The sequence below is a fragment of the Mangifera indica genome, chromosome 8, assembly GCF_011075055.1.
Source record: "Mangifera indica cultivar Alphonso chromosome 8, CATAS_Mindica_2.1, whole genome shotgun sequence".
In the NCBI taxonomy this organism is placed as follows: Eukaryota; Viridiplantae; Streptophyta; class Magnoliopsida; order Sapindales; family Anacardiaceae; genus Mangifera; species Mangifera indica.
Genome location: NC_058144.1, coordinates 3444435 through 3459214, shown reverse-complemented (window position 1 = coordinate 3459214; position 14780 = coordinate 3444435). Strand labels below are relative to the sequence as shown.

General features: G+C 34.7%; 3 protein-coding genes and 1 pseudogene across 5 annotated transcripts; 3 read left to right on the top strand and 1 right to left on the bottom strand.

Moving 5' to 3' along the window:
* Positions 1 to 105: 105 nt before the first annotated feature.
* On the top strand, positions 106 to 3551 carry LOC123224370 (glutathione S-transferase F13-like). Of its 2 annotated transcripts, XM_044648010.1 has the most exons (4): positions 106 to 260; positions 1325 to 2762; positions 2851 to 2899; positions 2973 to 3551. In XM_044648010.1, the coding sequence occupies exons 2-4, from the start codon at positions 2616 to 2618 to the stop codon at positions 3428 to 3430; spliced, it is 654 nt and encodes a 217-aa protein (XP_044503945.1). In that variant the 5' UTR covers positions 106 to 260; positions 1325 to 2615; the 3' UTR covers positions 3431 to 3551. The 2 variants fall into 2 exon arrangements, 1 of the variants encoding a protein (XP_044503945.1); XR_006503952.1 differs by lacking the exon at positions 1325 to 2762 and having other exon boundaries at positions 2973 to 3060.
* Positions 3255 to 5845, bottom strand: LOC123224368 (pentatricopeptide repeat-containing protein At2g02980, chloroplastic-like). 2 transcript variants are annotated; one of them, XR_006503951.1, is made up of 2 exons: positions 4069 to 5845; positions 3255 to 3383 (listed from the first exon to the last, which is right to left on the bottom strand). XR_006503951.1 is itself a non-coding variant. In XM_044648006.1 (1 exon), exon 1 carries the CDS (start codon positions 5752 to 5754, stop codon positions 4270 to 4272), a length of 1485 nt encoding a protein of 494 aa, XP_044503941.1. In that variant the 5' UTR covers positions 5755 to 5845; the 3' UTR covers positions 3886 to 4269. The 2 variants fall into 2 exon arrangements, 1 of the variants encoding a protein (XP_044503941.1); XM_044648006.1 differs by lacking the exon at positions 3255 to 3383 and having other exon boundaries at positions 3886 to 5845.
* Positions 5846 to 6028: 183 nt separating this feature from the next.
* LOC123222766 lies at positions 6029 to 8607 on the top strand (annotated as a pseudogene).
* Positions 8608 to 10856: 2249 nt separating this feature from the next.
* LOC123222821 (heavy metal-associated isoprenylated plant protein 36-like) lies at positions 10857 to 12274 on the top strand. The gene is made up of 3 exons (XM_044645794.1): positions 10857 to 11007; positions 11082 to 11157; positions 11233 to 12274. Exons 1-3 carry the CDS (start codon positions 10894 to 10896, stop codon positions 11979 to 11981), a joined length of 939 nt encoding a protein of 312 aa, XP_044501729.1. The 5' UTR covers positions 10857 to 10893; the 3' UTR covers positions 11982 to 12274.
* The last annotated feature ends 2506 nt before the right edge of the window (positions 12275 to 14780 follow it).

Sequence of the window (14780 nt, the reverse complement as noted above, 5' to 3'; positions counted from 1 at the left end):
CGTGAACGTGTGAGGGTAAAATAGGAATTTAGACGGAAATAACGGGCAAATTTGTCAAACGATACCATTTTAACATATAAAGAAATTGATCATTTACAGAGTATTGCTCTCTCAAGTTCAGGTATCAGAAAATGTGGCGGCAAAACACTTTCGCAGTAAAGACAAAGAGGTCGATTCCTTTAATTATCAATTCTGAGGAAGATTAAAATGTTGATTTGCGAGATAATTGCGTTTCAACGTGTGGGCGTGAGGACAAAGAGGTAGGTGATCACTTTGCTAATATAATTTAAATCACGAATTTATTTCATCAAGTTAATGTTGATTTAATTGAGTCGTCCTGTTGAAAGATGTAGAAGTTAATTATTACTTGTCTAACCTGATGATAAAATATGCCAAGTCCGGATTGATCTTTTTATATTCAAAATTTTGACTTGATGAACTAATTAGTCTTTCATTTCATTCAGCATTTTATTTTGAGCAATCCAGCATATCTCATGTTAGTAAAAATGATTTGTCTTATGTGGTTTGTCTTAATCTTAACAAGTCACTTGTATGACACACTAAAGTAACCAGTGGGGAAGTAAAGGCCTGTTAAGAGGTGTACACTGCATTTCGTTTAAATTTTCTCCTAGCAGCAGAATCTGTGAAGATCCTTCTTAGGTTCTTTGCCTTTTACTATTTTTTTCCTGGCATGGTTCTGACACCCTGTATCATCTCCTCTTGACACATTTCTATGCTTTTTTTTTTTTCTCAATTAGAGAGTGAGTTTATGGAATTAAATTGTTCATATTCGAGTGATTATGAATCCGGTTAATGGTGGAGAAATGGCGCAAATTGAGTATCACAACTTTCTAAAGCCAGAAGCAGTGTTCTGAAAGGCTATTTGAAATCTGGATATCTTGACAATATAAAGTATATATATTTTTCACCTTAAGTTCTCTTTTTTCTCCTATTCATGTAATCTAGAGCTGTCTCTTCAATGGGAAATTTTACAATACCTTCATGTATAGATATTGGAACCTTACGGATCACTGGATGAAGGAGGATAAGACTGAGTTAACCATCATCACCGGTGTCAATTCTGTATGGTATTGTAGAATTACCTCTTATTATGTTTGACGGTGTAAATATGAGTATATGTGTGTGTGTGTATGTGTAAAATCCACATCTCACTTAACTTTTTTTAATTGAAAAAAAAAATTGTAATCAAGGCATTTCATTGTAAATAAGTGTAATTCCTAGGACAAGAATGTGGTAAAAATTATTGTAAAAGGGTTTTGAACCTATGTTGTTTCTGACTTCTGAGTTGTAAATATTGTTTCAGAATTCCTCTGAACAAACCTTAAGCATGTCACAAACACACTGTTCATGAAATTTTCGGTGAAAATTCACTGTGCTTGTATCTGTCCCCGAGATGGGCGTCAGGTAAATCTTTGATCATGACTTCCATAGCACTCTGTTTCCAAAGTTCACTAGTTTATCTGAATTGGGCCTGCTGACATTGTGGAACTCGGAAACAGTCTCAAGTTCTGGATATTCTAAACAACTTGAGAAACTTCTTATCCAGGCTGCCATTTACAGCGAAGTAGAAAACTAAATATATTTTGGTATTATATGATAATGTGTCATTTGGCTTTAGAAGTCCAGAAAGTTGGACGGAAGAAGATTGACCTCAACTTATGGGAGGTTCTGATCCTAATAACATCGCGATCCAAATTGCTTGCAGCTGCGGAAAAAGTCCTAGGATACCCTGATGTATTGTCAGAATGCTTTGTCGTTGTAGTTTTTAAACATTTTGACACTGGTTGAAATTCATCAACTCTTTGGCTTGGCTCACCAATTTTAAACTGTGACTCTGGGATTAATGAACAAAAGATTGAATTTCAGGAATGAGAAGCTCCTCTCTCAGACTCCCTCAATACAACACAAGGCACAAAAGCATCTATTAATCTTTTCAATTAACTCATTCAATGCAGCATATGGGAGAGTAAGATCTTAAAACTCATATAATATATTAGTTTTACAACCTCGTACGGTTGGGACTTGAGAGCATCAAACAATCAATTCACTGCGGTAAAAGGGTTTACCATTTCAAACTTTCATAATATTTTGGAGTAGAAAACTAGCCATCTGCTACTTCATTTTATAACTGTTTACAGTTATGTATCAAGTAAAACTTGTATTAGCTACTACTCCTGTAGAATTTCCTCTCTATTTTATAGGAAGATCTATGATTTCCCGAGATTAATTAAGATCAAATCTCCAGATGAAGCCCAGCGATTTTATGTTGTTGCACCGGAAATTGTGCTTTGACTGATCATATCTGAATTCTAGTTACTGCCCAATGAATCTCTAATCTGTCACTATGTTTTCACAGTTAGTAAGATTATAAAATTTCTTTTTTTTCAGAAGATTATTCTCTCATAATTCATATGCCTCCTAGCCTGTAAGATTTACTGTCATTAATTAACTAAATATAGAAATATAAACATTACAGATATTGAAATATTAAGCACACCCATTTCAGAATGTGAAAACTATATATAACGATGTAGAGATTTTCCTCTCTTCTGTAAATTGTCCCTCTCTAGCTATAGCGGACATACAAATACATAATGGAGCTCAAACTATATGGAGCCCCCATGTCTTCCTGTACCGCTCGTGTGATGACTTGTCTACATGAAAAATCAGTGGATTTCGAGCTTGTCCCTGTTAATCTTATGACAGCTGAACACAAGCAACCTTCTTTTCTTGCCAAGAATGTATTTAACTTCTCCCATATAATCAATCATGGTTTCCTTCCGGTGTTAAACTCTATTTCTAATTAGAATTCTTTTCTTGTAACGGCAGCCCTTTGGTCAGATTCCAGCTCTAGAAGACAATGATCTTACTTTATTTGGTAAGCTTTAATTTCTTCCTTCTCTAATGTAACTCATTCATGTGTACCCTTATAAACTTAATTGTTATGCTAGAGTCAAGAGCAATCACATCATACGTTGCTGAAAAATTCAAAGAAACGGGCACTGATCTTTTGAGGCACAAAGACCTGAAAGAAGCTGCATTGGCAAAAGTATGGCTGGAAGTTGAATCTCAGCAATACCACCCACCAATCTCTGCAATTGTGTATCAGTTCTTTGTGGCACCGATGCAAGGCAATTCACCTGATCAAGCCATCATTGATGCAAATTTAGCGAAGCTAGGGCAAGTGCTTGACGTGTATGAGAGTAAGCTCAGTAGCAGCAAGTATCTTGCGGGAGATTTCTATAGCTTGGCTGATTTGCACCATCTTACTTACACGTATTATTTCATGAAGACTCCTCATGCTTCACTCATAAATGATCGTCCCCATGTGAAGGCCTGGTGGGAGGATATTTCTTCCAGACCTGCTTTCAAGAAAGTCGCTGAGGGTATGAAGCTTGGTGAAAATTGAAATTTGTAGGCCGTTCGCCTTCAGTTCTAATCTGTTTCAACAATTTTTAACAATCTGTGGTGGTTTATTTGTTGTTATTTACATTAATGTAATGGAATAAACAAGAAATTTTGCATTGCTTTGTTCTTGACTACTTGTTTATCTCTTCACCCATTTCATGACTACTTAGAAGTTCTTATCGGTCCACTTGCGGCAATCAAATCAACGTATTAGGGGATGATAAATAGGGGAAGAACTTCTAACATGAATCAAATCAAACTTGAATATAATTTTAAATTATGTGATTCAAATGGAATTATAGATTATCCTAGATGGGGTTCCGATCAAACCGCACCCAAGATTGGATTGTATCTAGTTAGTTTGGCTAATTGTAAATATTATCATTTTTTTTGTTTTGCTTTAGTTTTATAATTATTAACACAAAAAAGTAATATAATACAAAGGAAGTAAATATATTTAATAAAACTTTGAGAAAAATTATTATTTAGTTTCAGTTTCACACCGTGAAATTCAGATTATCTAACAATTAAATATTGTGCACTTGTTTACAGGAGAGAATGTGAATAGTTTCCAGTCAAAATGCATAATAAGTTACCCGTATAGGAAGATTTAAATCATTATCTATAAATGAGGAGTACCTTTGCCCAGTGATAGATCAGAATGCCGATAATCTATCAAAGGTTGAAATAGGCTTCTTCAGCTTCAAAAGACAAATGGGCATGTTCCAATGCTTCCTATAGGCAGTATCAAAGAGCAAGATTGATCAGCTGGATGCTGAGAAAGCAGAAACAGGATATAACTGCTTCTGTAGTAACTGTAGGTTTCCTGATTACCCTTAATTAGCCAGTTACATCAACACAAACTCCTCCATTGAAAGAAAACTTACTACTTTCTCTCTGAATGGAACTGAAATGAGACTTTTTGTCCTGAAAGTTCATTAACAAGTTCAAGGGTCCAGTCTCTAGAGAACTAAAGCCTAGCTCCTTCTTCAGTCCCATGTCTTTCATCAACTCCCAGACCTTTTCAGCATCACTCCATCTTCCCATCTGGGCATACGAATTAGATAACACAACATAATAAGCACTATTATCCGGCTCCAATTCCAAAAGCTTCTTAGTGACAAACTCACTCAATTCCAAACTTCCCTGATCTCTGCATCCAGCAAGCAATGATCCCCACATAGACTTAGTAGGCTCAAAAGGCATTTCTGCTATCAACTTGAAAGCATCTTGAAGAAAACCGGCTCGTGCAAATAGGTCAATCATGCTCGCATAATGTTTTACACCTGGTGGAAATCCGTACTTCCCAACAATCAAAGAACTAAAAATCTCTCGGCCAATAACAACCAAGCCTGAGTGGCTACAAGCACAAAGTACGCTAACCAAGGTCACTTCATCAGCCTTATACCCTTCTTGCTGCATTCGATTAAACCACCAAACTGCCTCCTCTCCGCTCTTAACAAGAGCTAGCCCCTTAATAACTGCATTCCACGTAAATTCATTCTTCTCTTTCATGCTTTTGAAAACTTTTAATCCTTCCTCAATCCTCCCACATCTTCCATACATATCAACCAGCGCAGTCCCCAAAATTACATCCAATTCCCACTGTTTCCTCTTTATAAAATCATGTATCCAAATACCCATTTCAAAGGCACTGAAACTCGCACACGCAGCCAAGGCATTCACCATCGTAACATGATTTGGCTCCACACCTGCGTATTGCATTTGCTCAAAAGCACTCAATGCATCATCATACTTTTTAATACTTCTATAACCCATAATCAACAATGTCCACGACACAACATCTCTTTGAGTCATTTCTTCAAACAATTTCCGGCACAGTTCCATATCATCACACGAAGCGTAGACATTCAATAACGAATTTTGGACATAAATATCATTAACATGACCCAATTCTACAACGTGCGCATGCATGATCTTCCCTTTTTTTAACTCTTTAAAGTCAGACAAGGACTTGAGCACAAAAGGAAAGGTGTAGTTATTAGGCAAAATAGAGTTTTTGAACATGTGGGCGTATATAGAATAAGGCATGCAGGGGATTTGGGAATGAGAAAAGGCCCTAATGAGGGAGTTGCAAATGAAAACATGGGGTTTATGCAGTTGCAGGAAGAGGTGGTGGGCTGTGTTTAAGAGGTTCAGAGATTGGCAAGCAGTTATAAAGTAGGAGGCAATTGTTGTGTTACAGTGAAAGTTTTGGAGGATTAGTTGAGCTTGAATTTGTTTAATATGATTAGAGGAAGTGCAATTGGTTAAGAAATAGATAAGCCTGTTGGTTATGCTGTTAACCTGTGGTATCACCACCATGGGTAGATTACAGATCCTCAAAATTTCAGTATTTTAATCTGTCCAGATATCTGCTCAAAGTGTGAAGAAGTTGTTTGAATCACAACCGCAGAAAAAATAATAAAAATTAAAAAGGTGAAAACGAAAATTCGCCAAAAAAATTGCGCATCCGGGGAATCGAACCCGGGTCAGTACCGTGGGAGGGTACTATGATACCACTACACCAGCTGCGCTAATTTGGGACCAGACTTGATTCAGAAATGTACACGTCAAAAGGGGCTGAACTGTAGACCATAAAAGGCTTGAAGGTTACTATGAAGGGCAGAAGCGACTGGAGGAGGGGAAAATGAGAATAGTGGGGCTGACAGGAGGAATTGCATCAGGGAAGAGTACGGTCTCCAACCTCTTCAAGGCTAATGATATACCCATTGTTGACACCGACCTCGTTGCTCGTGTAATTTCTCTTCCTTTTCATCAACTCTTAGTCTCCATACTCAGATCACAGCCTATGCCCTAATTTGGTATGTTTAATTATTTTGCTCAGGATTCTAAGAATTTACATTGCAGATTTAGATTCTCGATTTTTACATTGTGGAAATACTGTAATTTCAATTACAAAAAGCTAATACAAAATTTACAAAGAAAAATTGGGAAATTTGTTTAAGATTGAATGAACTTGATTTACTTGCAGGATGTATTAAAGAAAGGCACCGGCGATTGGAGAAAGGTCGTTGCAAGTTTTGGAGAGGAGATTTAATTAGCCAATGGAAAGTGGATAGGCCAAAACTCGGCCAAATTGTATTCTCTGATCCTGACAAACGCCAACTTCTTAACCGGTACAGATAGCTACTACTCTTTTATTTGGATTTTATGGGCAAAACAAATTTTTTAGTGGCTGCTCATTGTTTTTGAATTGATGTCATCTGCAGACATGGTAACATGACAATGATCTTAGCTTTTTGTATTATAACTATTTTTTTTTCTAAAGGATTAATTTTTTTTGTTGTAATTATATGCGGATTTCATTGCTGTCAAGTTTGTTCTACTCTTATAACTCTGGCTTCGCAGCAACACTTGTATTTTCAAATCATTCAAAATCAGAAAATCAAGGCAATTCAAACCCAGTATGAACACTGAATCTCTCAGACGTTTATCAAATTTTTCACTGATTTTGTTTGATCTAACTTGATCATCTTTGCATATATGTTGCCATAAAATTGTGCATCCTTCTTGTTGCACTCTCTCACTTTCTCCTTCAATAACTTGTACTCAAGTTTGACATCCCTGATACAAAGACCAATATATAATAATGTCAGTTAATGGCAGCATGTGTTATGCGACCATACCTATTGTCAGGGTCAATCTGAAGAGCCTTTAATATCCATTTGAGCCAAGTCCAAATCAACAAGTTGAATATATGCTTTGGCCCGTCTATAAAGAGCTTCAACATTCTTTCCGTCAAGTTCTAACACCTTGGCACACAACTTTCTGCGTGCTTGTACTCTTTAAGTTTGAGCTTGCAAGCAGCATCGTTTAGGTTGCAGGTAATTTTCAGCACCTTGGACTTCTGTTTTTCCTCATCATGAAAGAAGAGTCATACTCTATGAATTTGACAGCCTGCCAAGAGATCATGTCTCTCCCAATGATCAAACAAAAGCTACACAATACTTTATGAAGTGTGAAACCGAAAAAATGTTTAAAATAACAAACCTTCATATCTCTTGGAAGCTCTTTCATATTTTCCAGCCTTGAACAATGCATTTCCTTCTTCCTTTTTCTTCCCAGTGGTTTCAATTTTCTCCTGAGTGTTTATGTCCCGAGATCCTTTCTCCTGCAATGAATTTTCAAGTTCATGATATTAAGATAGTCAAATTTCTATTAGGAATTTAGGATCAGTTTCATAACGATTGCTTCAGTTAATTAAATTCATAAACATGTGAGGAATTACGGAGAACTTAATGGCGATATTAAGCAAAAATTGATGTTTCCTACTGATCATGTAATCAGACAGTTGATTTTCTGGTCTTTTAATTTTGACTTGTCTTGGTGAGAAAAAGGAATTATAGTTTATCATTGGAAGATGTTTGAATGATATAATTATCTGTTGTTGTTACTTTCAGGGAGTTCCATCGATTATTTGTTACAAAATTCCAAAATTACATCAGCTTTAAAATACAATTTTCATCTTTTTTGTAGGATATTGGCTCCTTATATCTCCTCTGGTATCTTTTTTGAGATTCTGAAGCTCTGGATAAAGGGATTTGAGGTTATCGATCTTGATGTACTTTTGTTATTTGAAACCAAAGTACATAAGCCGACAAAGCCGATTATTGTTGTATGGGTTGATCCTGAAATACAACTTCAAAGGCTTATGGGAAGAGGCAGAACAAGTGAGGAGGATGCCAGAAATAGGATAAAATGCCCAGATGCCATTGGAGATAAAAAAGGGAAGGCAGATATTTTGATTGATAATACTGGATCACTAGATGATTTGAATGAACAGTTTTGGAATGTTTTATTTCAGGTCACAAGACCCTTGACTTGGACTGAATTTTGGCTTTTGAGGCAGGGAACTTTCTCAGCTCTTGCTTCTGTTATTGTAGGTGTTCTTATATGCAGAAAGACTTTTAGCTCCACATGATGATCTTAAGCTAAGAAGACTCAAGACACTGTCATTAATATAAAACAATTTGTGCTTGAAAAAGTAGCTTCCATGAGGCCGAAAAAATAGCTCTTGATTAGGTGTGAAAGGGACGCACAAATAAGAATCGCTCTGGTATAAAAAACATAAAATTTGCGGTCCATTCCAGTAGGTTTATCAATCAGTAACTCTGGGAATTGAATCTTAAGTTCTTCAATCCATTGATTTATCAATCCTTGGGTGAGCAATCGTCATTTGGCCTTTACATTCCATTGGGTATTTAGATTGAGTAATATTTTATTATTAAAATTGAAAATTTTGTTATTTGGCTTTTTATATCCTATTATGGTATTTGGTTTGAATAAGGTTTTATTACCAAATTAAAAGATTATTTAAAAAATTATTAAGTATAAATGGATATTATGTTTAATAAAAATATAATTTTATTTAAATGTCTTTTATATAATTATTTTAAAATATATTTTATATTATTTATTATATTTATTAAAAGTAATAGTATTTTACTCTTAAAAAATAAATAAGGATCAAATTATAATAAAATTAAAATTATTTTGATAATATTTTAAAATCTAAAATAAAATTTATTTTTTATATTATTTATTCGTATTATTATTTAAAATAAATTTTTATAACAAATAAATTAATATAAATAATAAAAAATAAATTATTAAAATATTATTATAAACCAAACAGCCCAAAAGCTAGTCATTTGGCCTTTTATATTCCATTAATTAATGGGAAATGTTGGTACATTTAACAGTGTACCAACAACTAGCCTTTTTCATATTTCTGGAAATTTACAGCTGGACTAAGCAGCAGCTGCTTCGATTGGTCGAATCCCAGTTAGATTTTTTCTTAATGTCAAAAGAAAAAAAAATCCCACTGTATTAATTTCCAGATTATTGTTCCAGTTGAAAGTGACCCAAGCAATTTCAAAGTCATCACATATTGTGGGATGAGAATGGGACTCCATTAATTTCCTTTTACCATTTGGTTGACAGTTTGATATATTTTTAATAATATACAAATAAAATAAAGGTAGTGGCAAGTGTTGTCACTTCTCAATTTACTTGCAAAAGCCATTAATTTATACAAAGTTACAGATAAATTAGAATGGTTTGGTTAGTGATAAGGCTTGATAATAATGTTGATCGTCATTCTGCTTTGCCTTATGGAGGTTGTTTTAACACTGGAAACCATTACCAGATGACTACTATTTACCAGTTCCTTCATTGAAATAACTGTTTGTCCTGCATCAGCCCGGAGTTGGCCAGCATTTGGTGCCTACAATATTTTATTGAACGAACGGGCGTGCTTATTATTACTAGAGCCATTTGATTATGTGTTTCTGCTGAAAGAAAATTTATTTTGGGTAGATGTAGAGAGTCATTAGCCATTAACTCAGAAGGCCAAATGCTATCCTGAAAACTGAAACAGGTAAGTGGTAGACATAAATCAAGCCTCGACACAAAAGTAACAGCATAAATTCCTGTCTCTGGAGAGTCCGGGATATAGATAAGAGAGCCAACATTGAAAATGTCTGGTGAAGCCAGAGAGCCAATATTCATTATTCAGGCAGCCAGAAGCAGTCAAATACTACTCAAGTTCCCTCCAGAATAATTGAAATACCAGTACCATACATAACTATGCAGCAATAAATAAATAATATTCAGTTCAGATAATGCTGGGTTAAGTTTCCATGCAACAATAATTGCACAAATGAATTGGAATGTTAGAAGATTTATTAAAATGACCACAAAGACGATTAATAACAGGGGATGAGATCGTGTGAGAAAGCCTTTGCCTTGGTTATTAAATTCAGATTATGGTACAATTTTTTGTTATATATAATCATTATCTGCTAAGTTAAGAGTTCGGATTCCCTTTAGAAGACTAACGAGATTGGCTTGGCCCTTTAGACTGATTGAATTTTGACAAACACTTGGATTCCCTGCCCAGTTGTCTGTAATTGTTGACAATAGGAGAAGGCCATCAATGCGAAGGTTTACTCTTTTAGGGCACCTGAAACAATAACGTTGGCGGAGGCTGGCAACATTTATGTTAAAAATGTTATGTAATTTCTTAGTTTTTTCACCTAAGTGGATCGTTATTCACCTTAGATAAGTCTAAATAATAGTTTAAATGATAAAAAAGATAAATTTTAAACATACAAGAAAGGATTCAAAATTTCTCATACAAAAATTCAACTATTAGAATCTGGGTTTCACTAATGTAAATACCATTTGGGAATGTAAACAAAATTACTATAAAATGCTCCAATGTATGGCTTCCAGCAGGAAAATAGTCTGAAGCCCTACCTAAAAGACATGTATGGAAATGATTTGTACATTTTAATTTATCCTGGAACAGACTTTAAATTCAATTGCACTCAATAATATTTCATGCTTTAATTTTAACTTGGGTACAATCTGTAAGTATCAAGATGACGTGGCATACGCACCAAACTTATGCTCAGTTTTTTTTAAGACTTAAACTTAATGCTCACAAACTCACAGTTTCCATTCCCTTCCTCCTGTTTCAAGCCATTAAGCTCTCTTTCCGACATGGCTACAAAACCAGCTGAAGATACTCCACAGCCCCTGAAATACCAGGTGGGTTGATTCTTCTTGATAATATTCACTTCTATAAAACACTTTTTAACTCAAATTTCTGCTGTGTTTTACAGACATGGGTCTTGAAAGTTTCAATCCACTGCGAGGGCTGCAAGAAGAAAGTCAAGAAAGTTCTTAAAGGCATTGATGGTACTATATATTTCTTCTTCTCTGTTTTTTATTCATGCATGAGTTCACTGTATAAATTAATTTCTCATCTTTCAGGTGTCTACACCGCCGTTGTAGATTCACAGCAGCATAAGGTTATAGTGACTGGCAACGTTGAAGCAGAGACTCTTATTAAGAAGCTGTATAAATCAGGAAAGCACGCCGAGCTCTGGCCACAAATGCCTGAAACGAAGGAGAAAAAAAAGGAGAAACCCAAGAAAAATGACAAAACAAAGGACGCCAAAGAGGGTCAGGAAGTTGGAGGGGATGATAAACAGGATGTATCTGAAAAGGCCCAAAACGCCATTTCCAGTAACAAGCCACAGGAAAGTGTTGACATAAAAGGTGGTGAAAGCGAGGAGGAAACTGGTGGCGGCGGCGGTGATAGTGCTGGTGGCAAGAAGAAGAAGAAGAAAAAGAAGAAAGGACAAACGGGTAATGGCGGGGGTGAAAATGTTAGCGAAGGAACTGCAGCTGCTGGCCCAGAGTCAACCGGTTCTCCAATGGCTACTCCCGAGCCGATTCCATCTATGTCCAAGATGAATCTGGGATCCCCGCAAGTGCGTCCTCCAAATCACCAAGAATATCCCTATCCACCGCCTATGTATTATCCTCTTCCAACTCCAATGTATGGAGTAGTAAGTTACAATACAGCATATCCTACTGCTAATACATCATATTATGCCCCTGCTTTGCATGCTTATTCATACTCTCAACCACCAAGATACATGCCATTTCCACCTTCCGATCCAATCCATAACGACAACGACGACGACGATTATGCTGTTGGATGCTCTATTATGTGACTAAATGTTGAGCGGTATACATATATATTACTCAGTAAGTAGCATAAATGTATTGAGATGGAGAGGGAAAAAGGGTTGTTGTGGGATTTGGAGGATTTTGTTTTTAATTTGGTTTGTTTTTATTTAGCTTTGTTAATTAATCAAAGCGGTGAAGGATATCCTTGTATTGAATGTTAGTATGCTTTAAGGTTTTGGTTGTTTGTTGCAGTTGTAGGTCTGAAAAAATCTCACTTTTCATCACTCTTATGTGTAAAGCAATGCTATATTTGTTAATTGATCAACTTTCTCTCTTACCAAGTGTGCAAGAATATTCATAAAAGACATGTCTGAGGGAAGAAGTATGGGGGCTATATAATTAGGTAGACCAAAATATAATTGTTTACAGACTCAGATGCATAAATGATCAGTCTGGGCAATTGTTGTCAATTATTATGTTGCCATCTTCCTTGGGGAATGCTTAAAGCCATCTTTTTGCAAAAGCAATATATCTCTTTCTTTGGTTAAAACATCATCGATCTTTGCACGTAGATGTCTTTTTCCCTTCAATTCGAGGATATTACTCGGGCTCCCACTTTCAACAGAAAGCCAGTTTGGTGCGCTTGATTTCTCCTTTTCCCCTTTCTCTTTTTTTAAGTTCCCATAATGGGACCAGTAAGTAGGAATTTCTATTCATCTCCAGTTGTTTCCTGTTTTAAAGTTCAAAGATTTCGTGAGCAGCAGCAGCAGTGATTCTTTTTTGTAATTAAAGTGATTTAATTCTTTTTTGAGTCAAATCCAATCCAAGAAGACTCACAGGATCTGTATATAACCAGCTTAAATGCCCTGAAAATATATAATTTTCATCCCATCCTCAAGCTTTCTTAAACTTTATACAGAGAGTAGAATATTCGTGGTGGATCATAAACGCATATACTTATCTTCTTTCATATGTTCATCATCACCTACCAGACCAGAGAATCCATAAGATCCACAACTTAATACCAACTTGTTTTTTAATCAAAAAAGACATGCGCCTGCATGCACACATTCACGATTTATCTTTTTTTTCTCATATTCCAGAAAACTCTATAGTTTTCATCCTGGGACCGGTCAAAGAGAATTTATATTAATTCAACAGGCCAAATATATATATATATATATATATATATATATATATATATATATATATATATATATATATATATATATATGTATGTATGTATGTATGTATATGGGTTCAAAAGACTTATTTCCATATCAGGATTGCAAAAGTGACCAAGTTTTACCCATCAAATATAAAAAAATCTAAATATATACCCTTTTATTAAAATTTATTTTTAAGAGTAAAAATGTTATTTGATTAAAAATATTTAAAAAATAAAAATTTATCTTATTTCTTTTTTTTTAAATTTAAAAATCTAATAATTTTTTTCTATTTAAGATTTAAAAAGTAATTATTTTTTTCTCTCTAACAACAGTCTCTTTTTGGATTGTCAGCATTCTCTTCCCCTCTTAGTGTCTCTTGTTACCCTCTTCTACAATTTTTGTCTTCAATGATGGCCAAGAAAGAGATTGAGAAGAAGAAAAATTATAATCAAAGACAATAAATTTTATCATCTCCGGTGATAGAAAAAAATAAAAAAAATTATTTTTTAAATTTTGAATAAATTTTTTTAATTAAAAATATAATATTTTTTTAATATTTTTATATTTAACCTAAATAATAAATTTGAATAGAAGAATAAAACTTTAAATTTTTTAAACTTTATAATTGAAACTTTAGGGAATAAGCCTTTTGGCCTATATGTTGCCTTACTTTATTCCAGTTAATTATTAAAATGAAACTTTGTAAAGTAAAGCTTTCATCCTAGATGCAAAGAGGGATTGATACGAAGGTTCGGGGCCCTCTTGCAATCTAGAAAACATAAATATTTTGTCTTTATGTATCCGGTATCATTCGCAATGACCCCCATGTAAGCAGAAGTACAATTACTGATTTCATATGCTAGAAATGAGTTCATCTGCTTATAATTTACCTATTTTTATGGAGTTTGGAACTCTGAATTCAAATATTTTTTTTTTTTGTAAAAAATTTTTTACTGGGTTTGATGCAGTCACGAAGAGCAAAAATTTTTAAAAGAAAACCAAAAGAAATTAGAACGGGGTTACGTTGAAATTATAATATGAGGTGACAGAAAAGAGAGAGGACAAAAAATGGGTCCGAAAGGAGGAACAAGATGTACAGATGAAGATATTGGGAGATTTTTGATGTGAGAGTAAGATGTACCAAGACAGCAAATGTTGAAGTATTCACGATGAAGAAAACAGTTGATAGAGAGAATCTTAGTTTAAAAGGGTATATGCATTTCATATGTTCTGCTTGTGACCGACCAAGCCACTGCTTTATTCTCCCTTTCTTTCATATATATCTCACTCTCTCACTCTCTCTCTCTCTCTCTCCTTCTAATTGAACAATGTATAATGTCTCTATTTTCATTGATTTAGAAGGATAAACACTAAAAACTAGGCATGACTGTGTCAAGTGTACATATCAGAGGGGTCACAATTCAAACGAAATTGCATTTACAGAAAAGAATCAGTGCGTTTTCTTTTCTAAAGTGGCTTAACTGTAACAATTTAAAAAGTTGGTGGAAATCTGTCAAGCTGATTGTGCAAGTGCAACCACATAATTCTTCTGACAACGATTGCACAACAGTATGTTTTTATAATGCCACTGCCACCAAAAAATTGAAGTGTGGTTGTTAGTGCATGGTGGGTAAGGTTGGGGAACTGTTGGATTAAACTCCCTTATCGCTGTTA

What these genes read in the sequence shown, in the direction of transcription:
- LOC123224370 (XM_044648010.1), top strand. Translation starts at nt 2,616, where the DNA reads ATGGAGCTCAAACTATATGGAGCCCCCATGTCTTCCTGTACCGCTCGT. An exon ending in CTTCTTTTCTTGCCAAGAAT is followed by an intron (nt 2,763 to 2,850) that starts GTATTTAACTTC and finishes TTGTAACGGCAG; the next exon opens with CCCTTTGGTCAGATTCCAGC. An exon ending in CAATGATCTTACTTTATTTG is followed by an intron (nt 2,900 to 2,972) that starts GTAAGCTTTAAT and finishes TTGTTATGCTAG; the next exon opens with AGTCAAGAGCAATCACATCA.
- LOC123224368 (XM_044648006.1), bottom strand. Translation starts at nt 5,754, where the DNA reads ATGGTGGTGATACCACAGGTTAACAGCATAACCAACAGGCTTATCTAT.
- LOC123222821 (XM_044645794.1), top strand. Translation starts at nt 10,894, where the DNA reads ATGCTCACAAACTCACAGTTTCCATTCCCTTCCTCCTGTTTCAAGCCA. An exon ending in CACAGCCCCTGAAATACCAG is followed by an intron (nt 11,008 to 11,081) that starts GTGGGTTGATTC and finishes TGTGTTTTACAG; the next exon opens with ACATGGGTCTTGAAAGTTTC. An exon ending in AGTTCTTAAAGGCATTGATG is followed by an intron (nt 11,158 to 11,232) that starts GTACTATATATT and finishes CTCATCTTTCAG; the next exon opens with GTGTCTACACCGCCGTTGTA.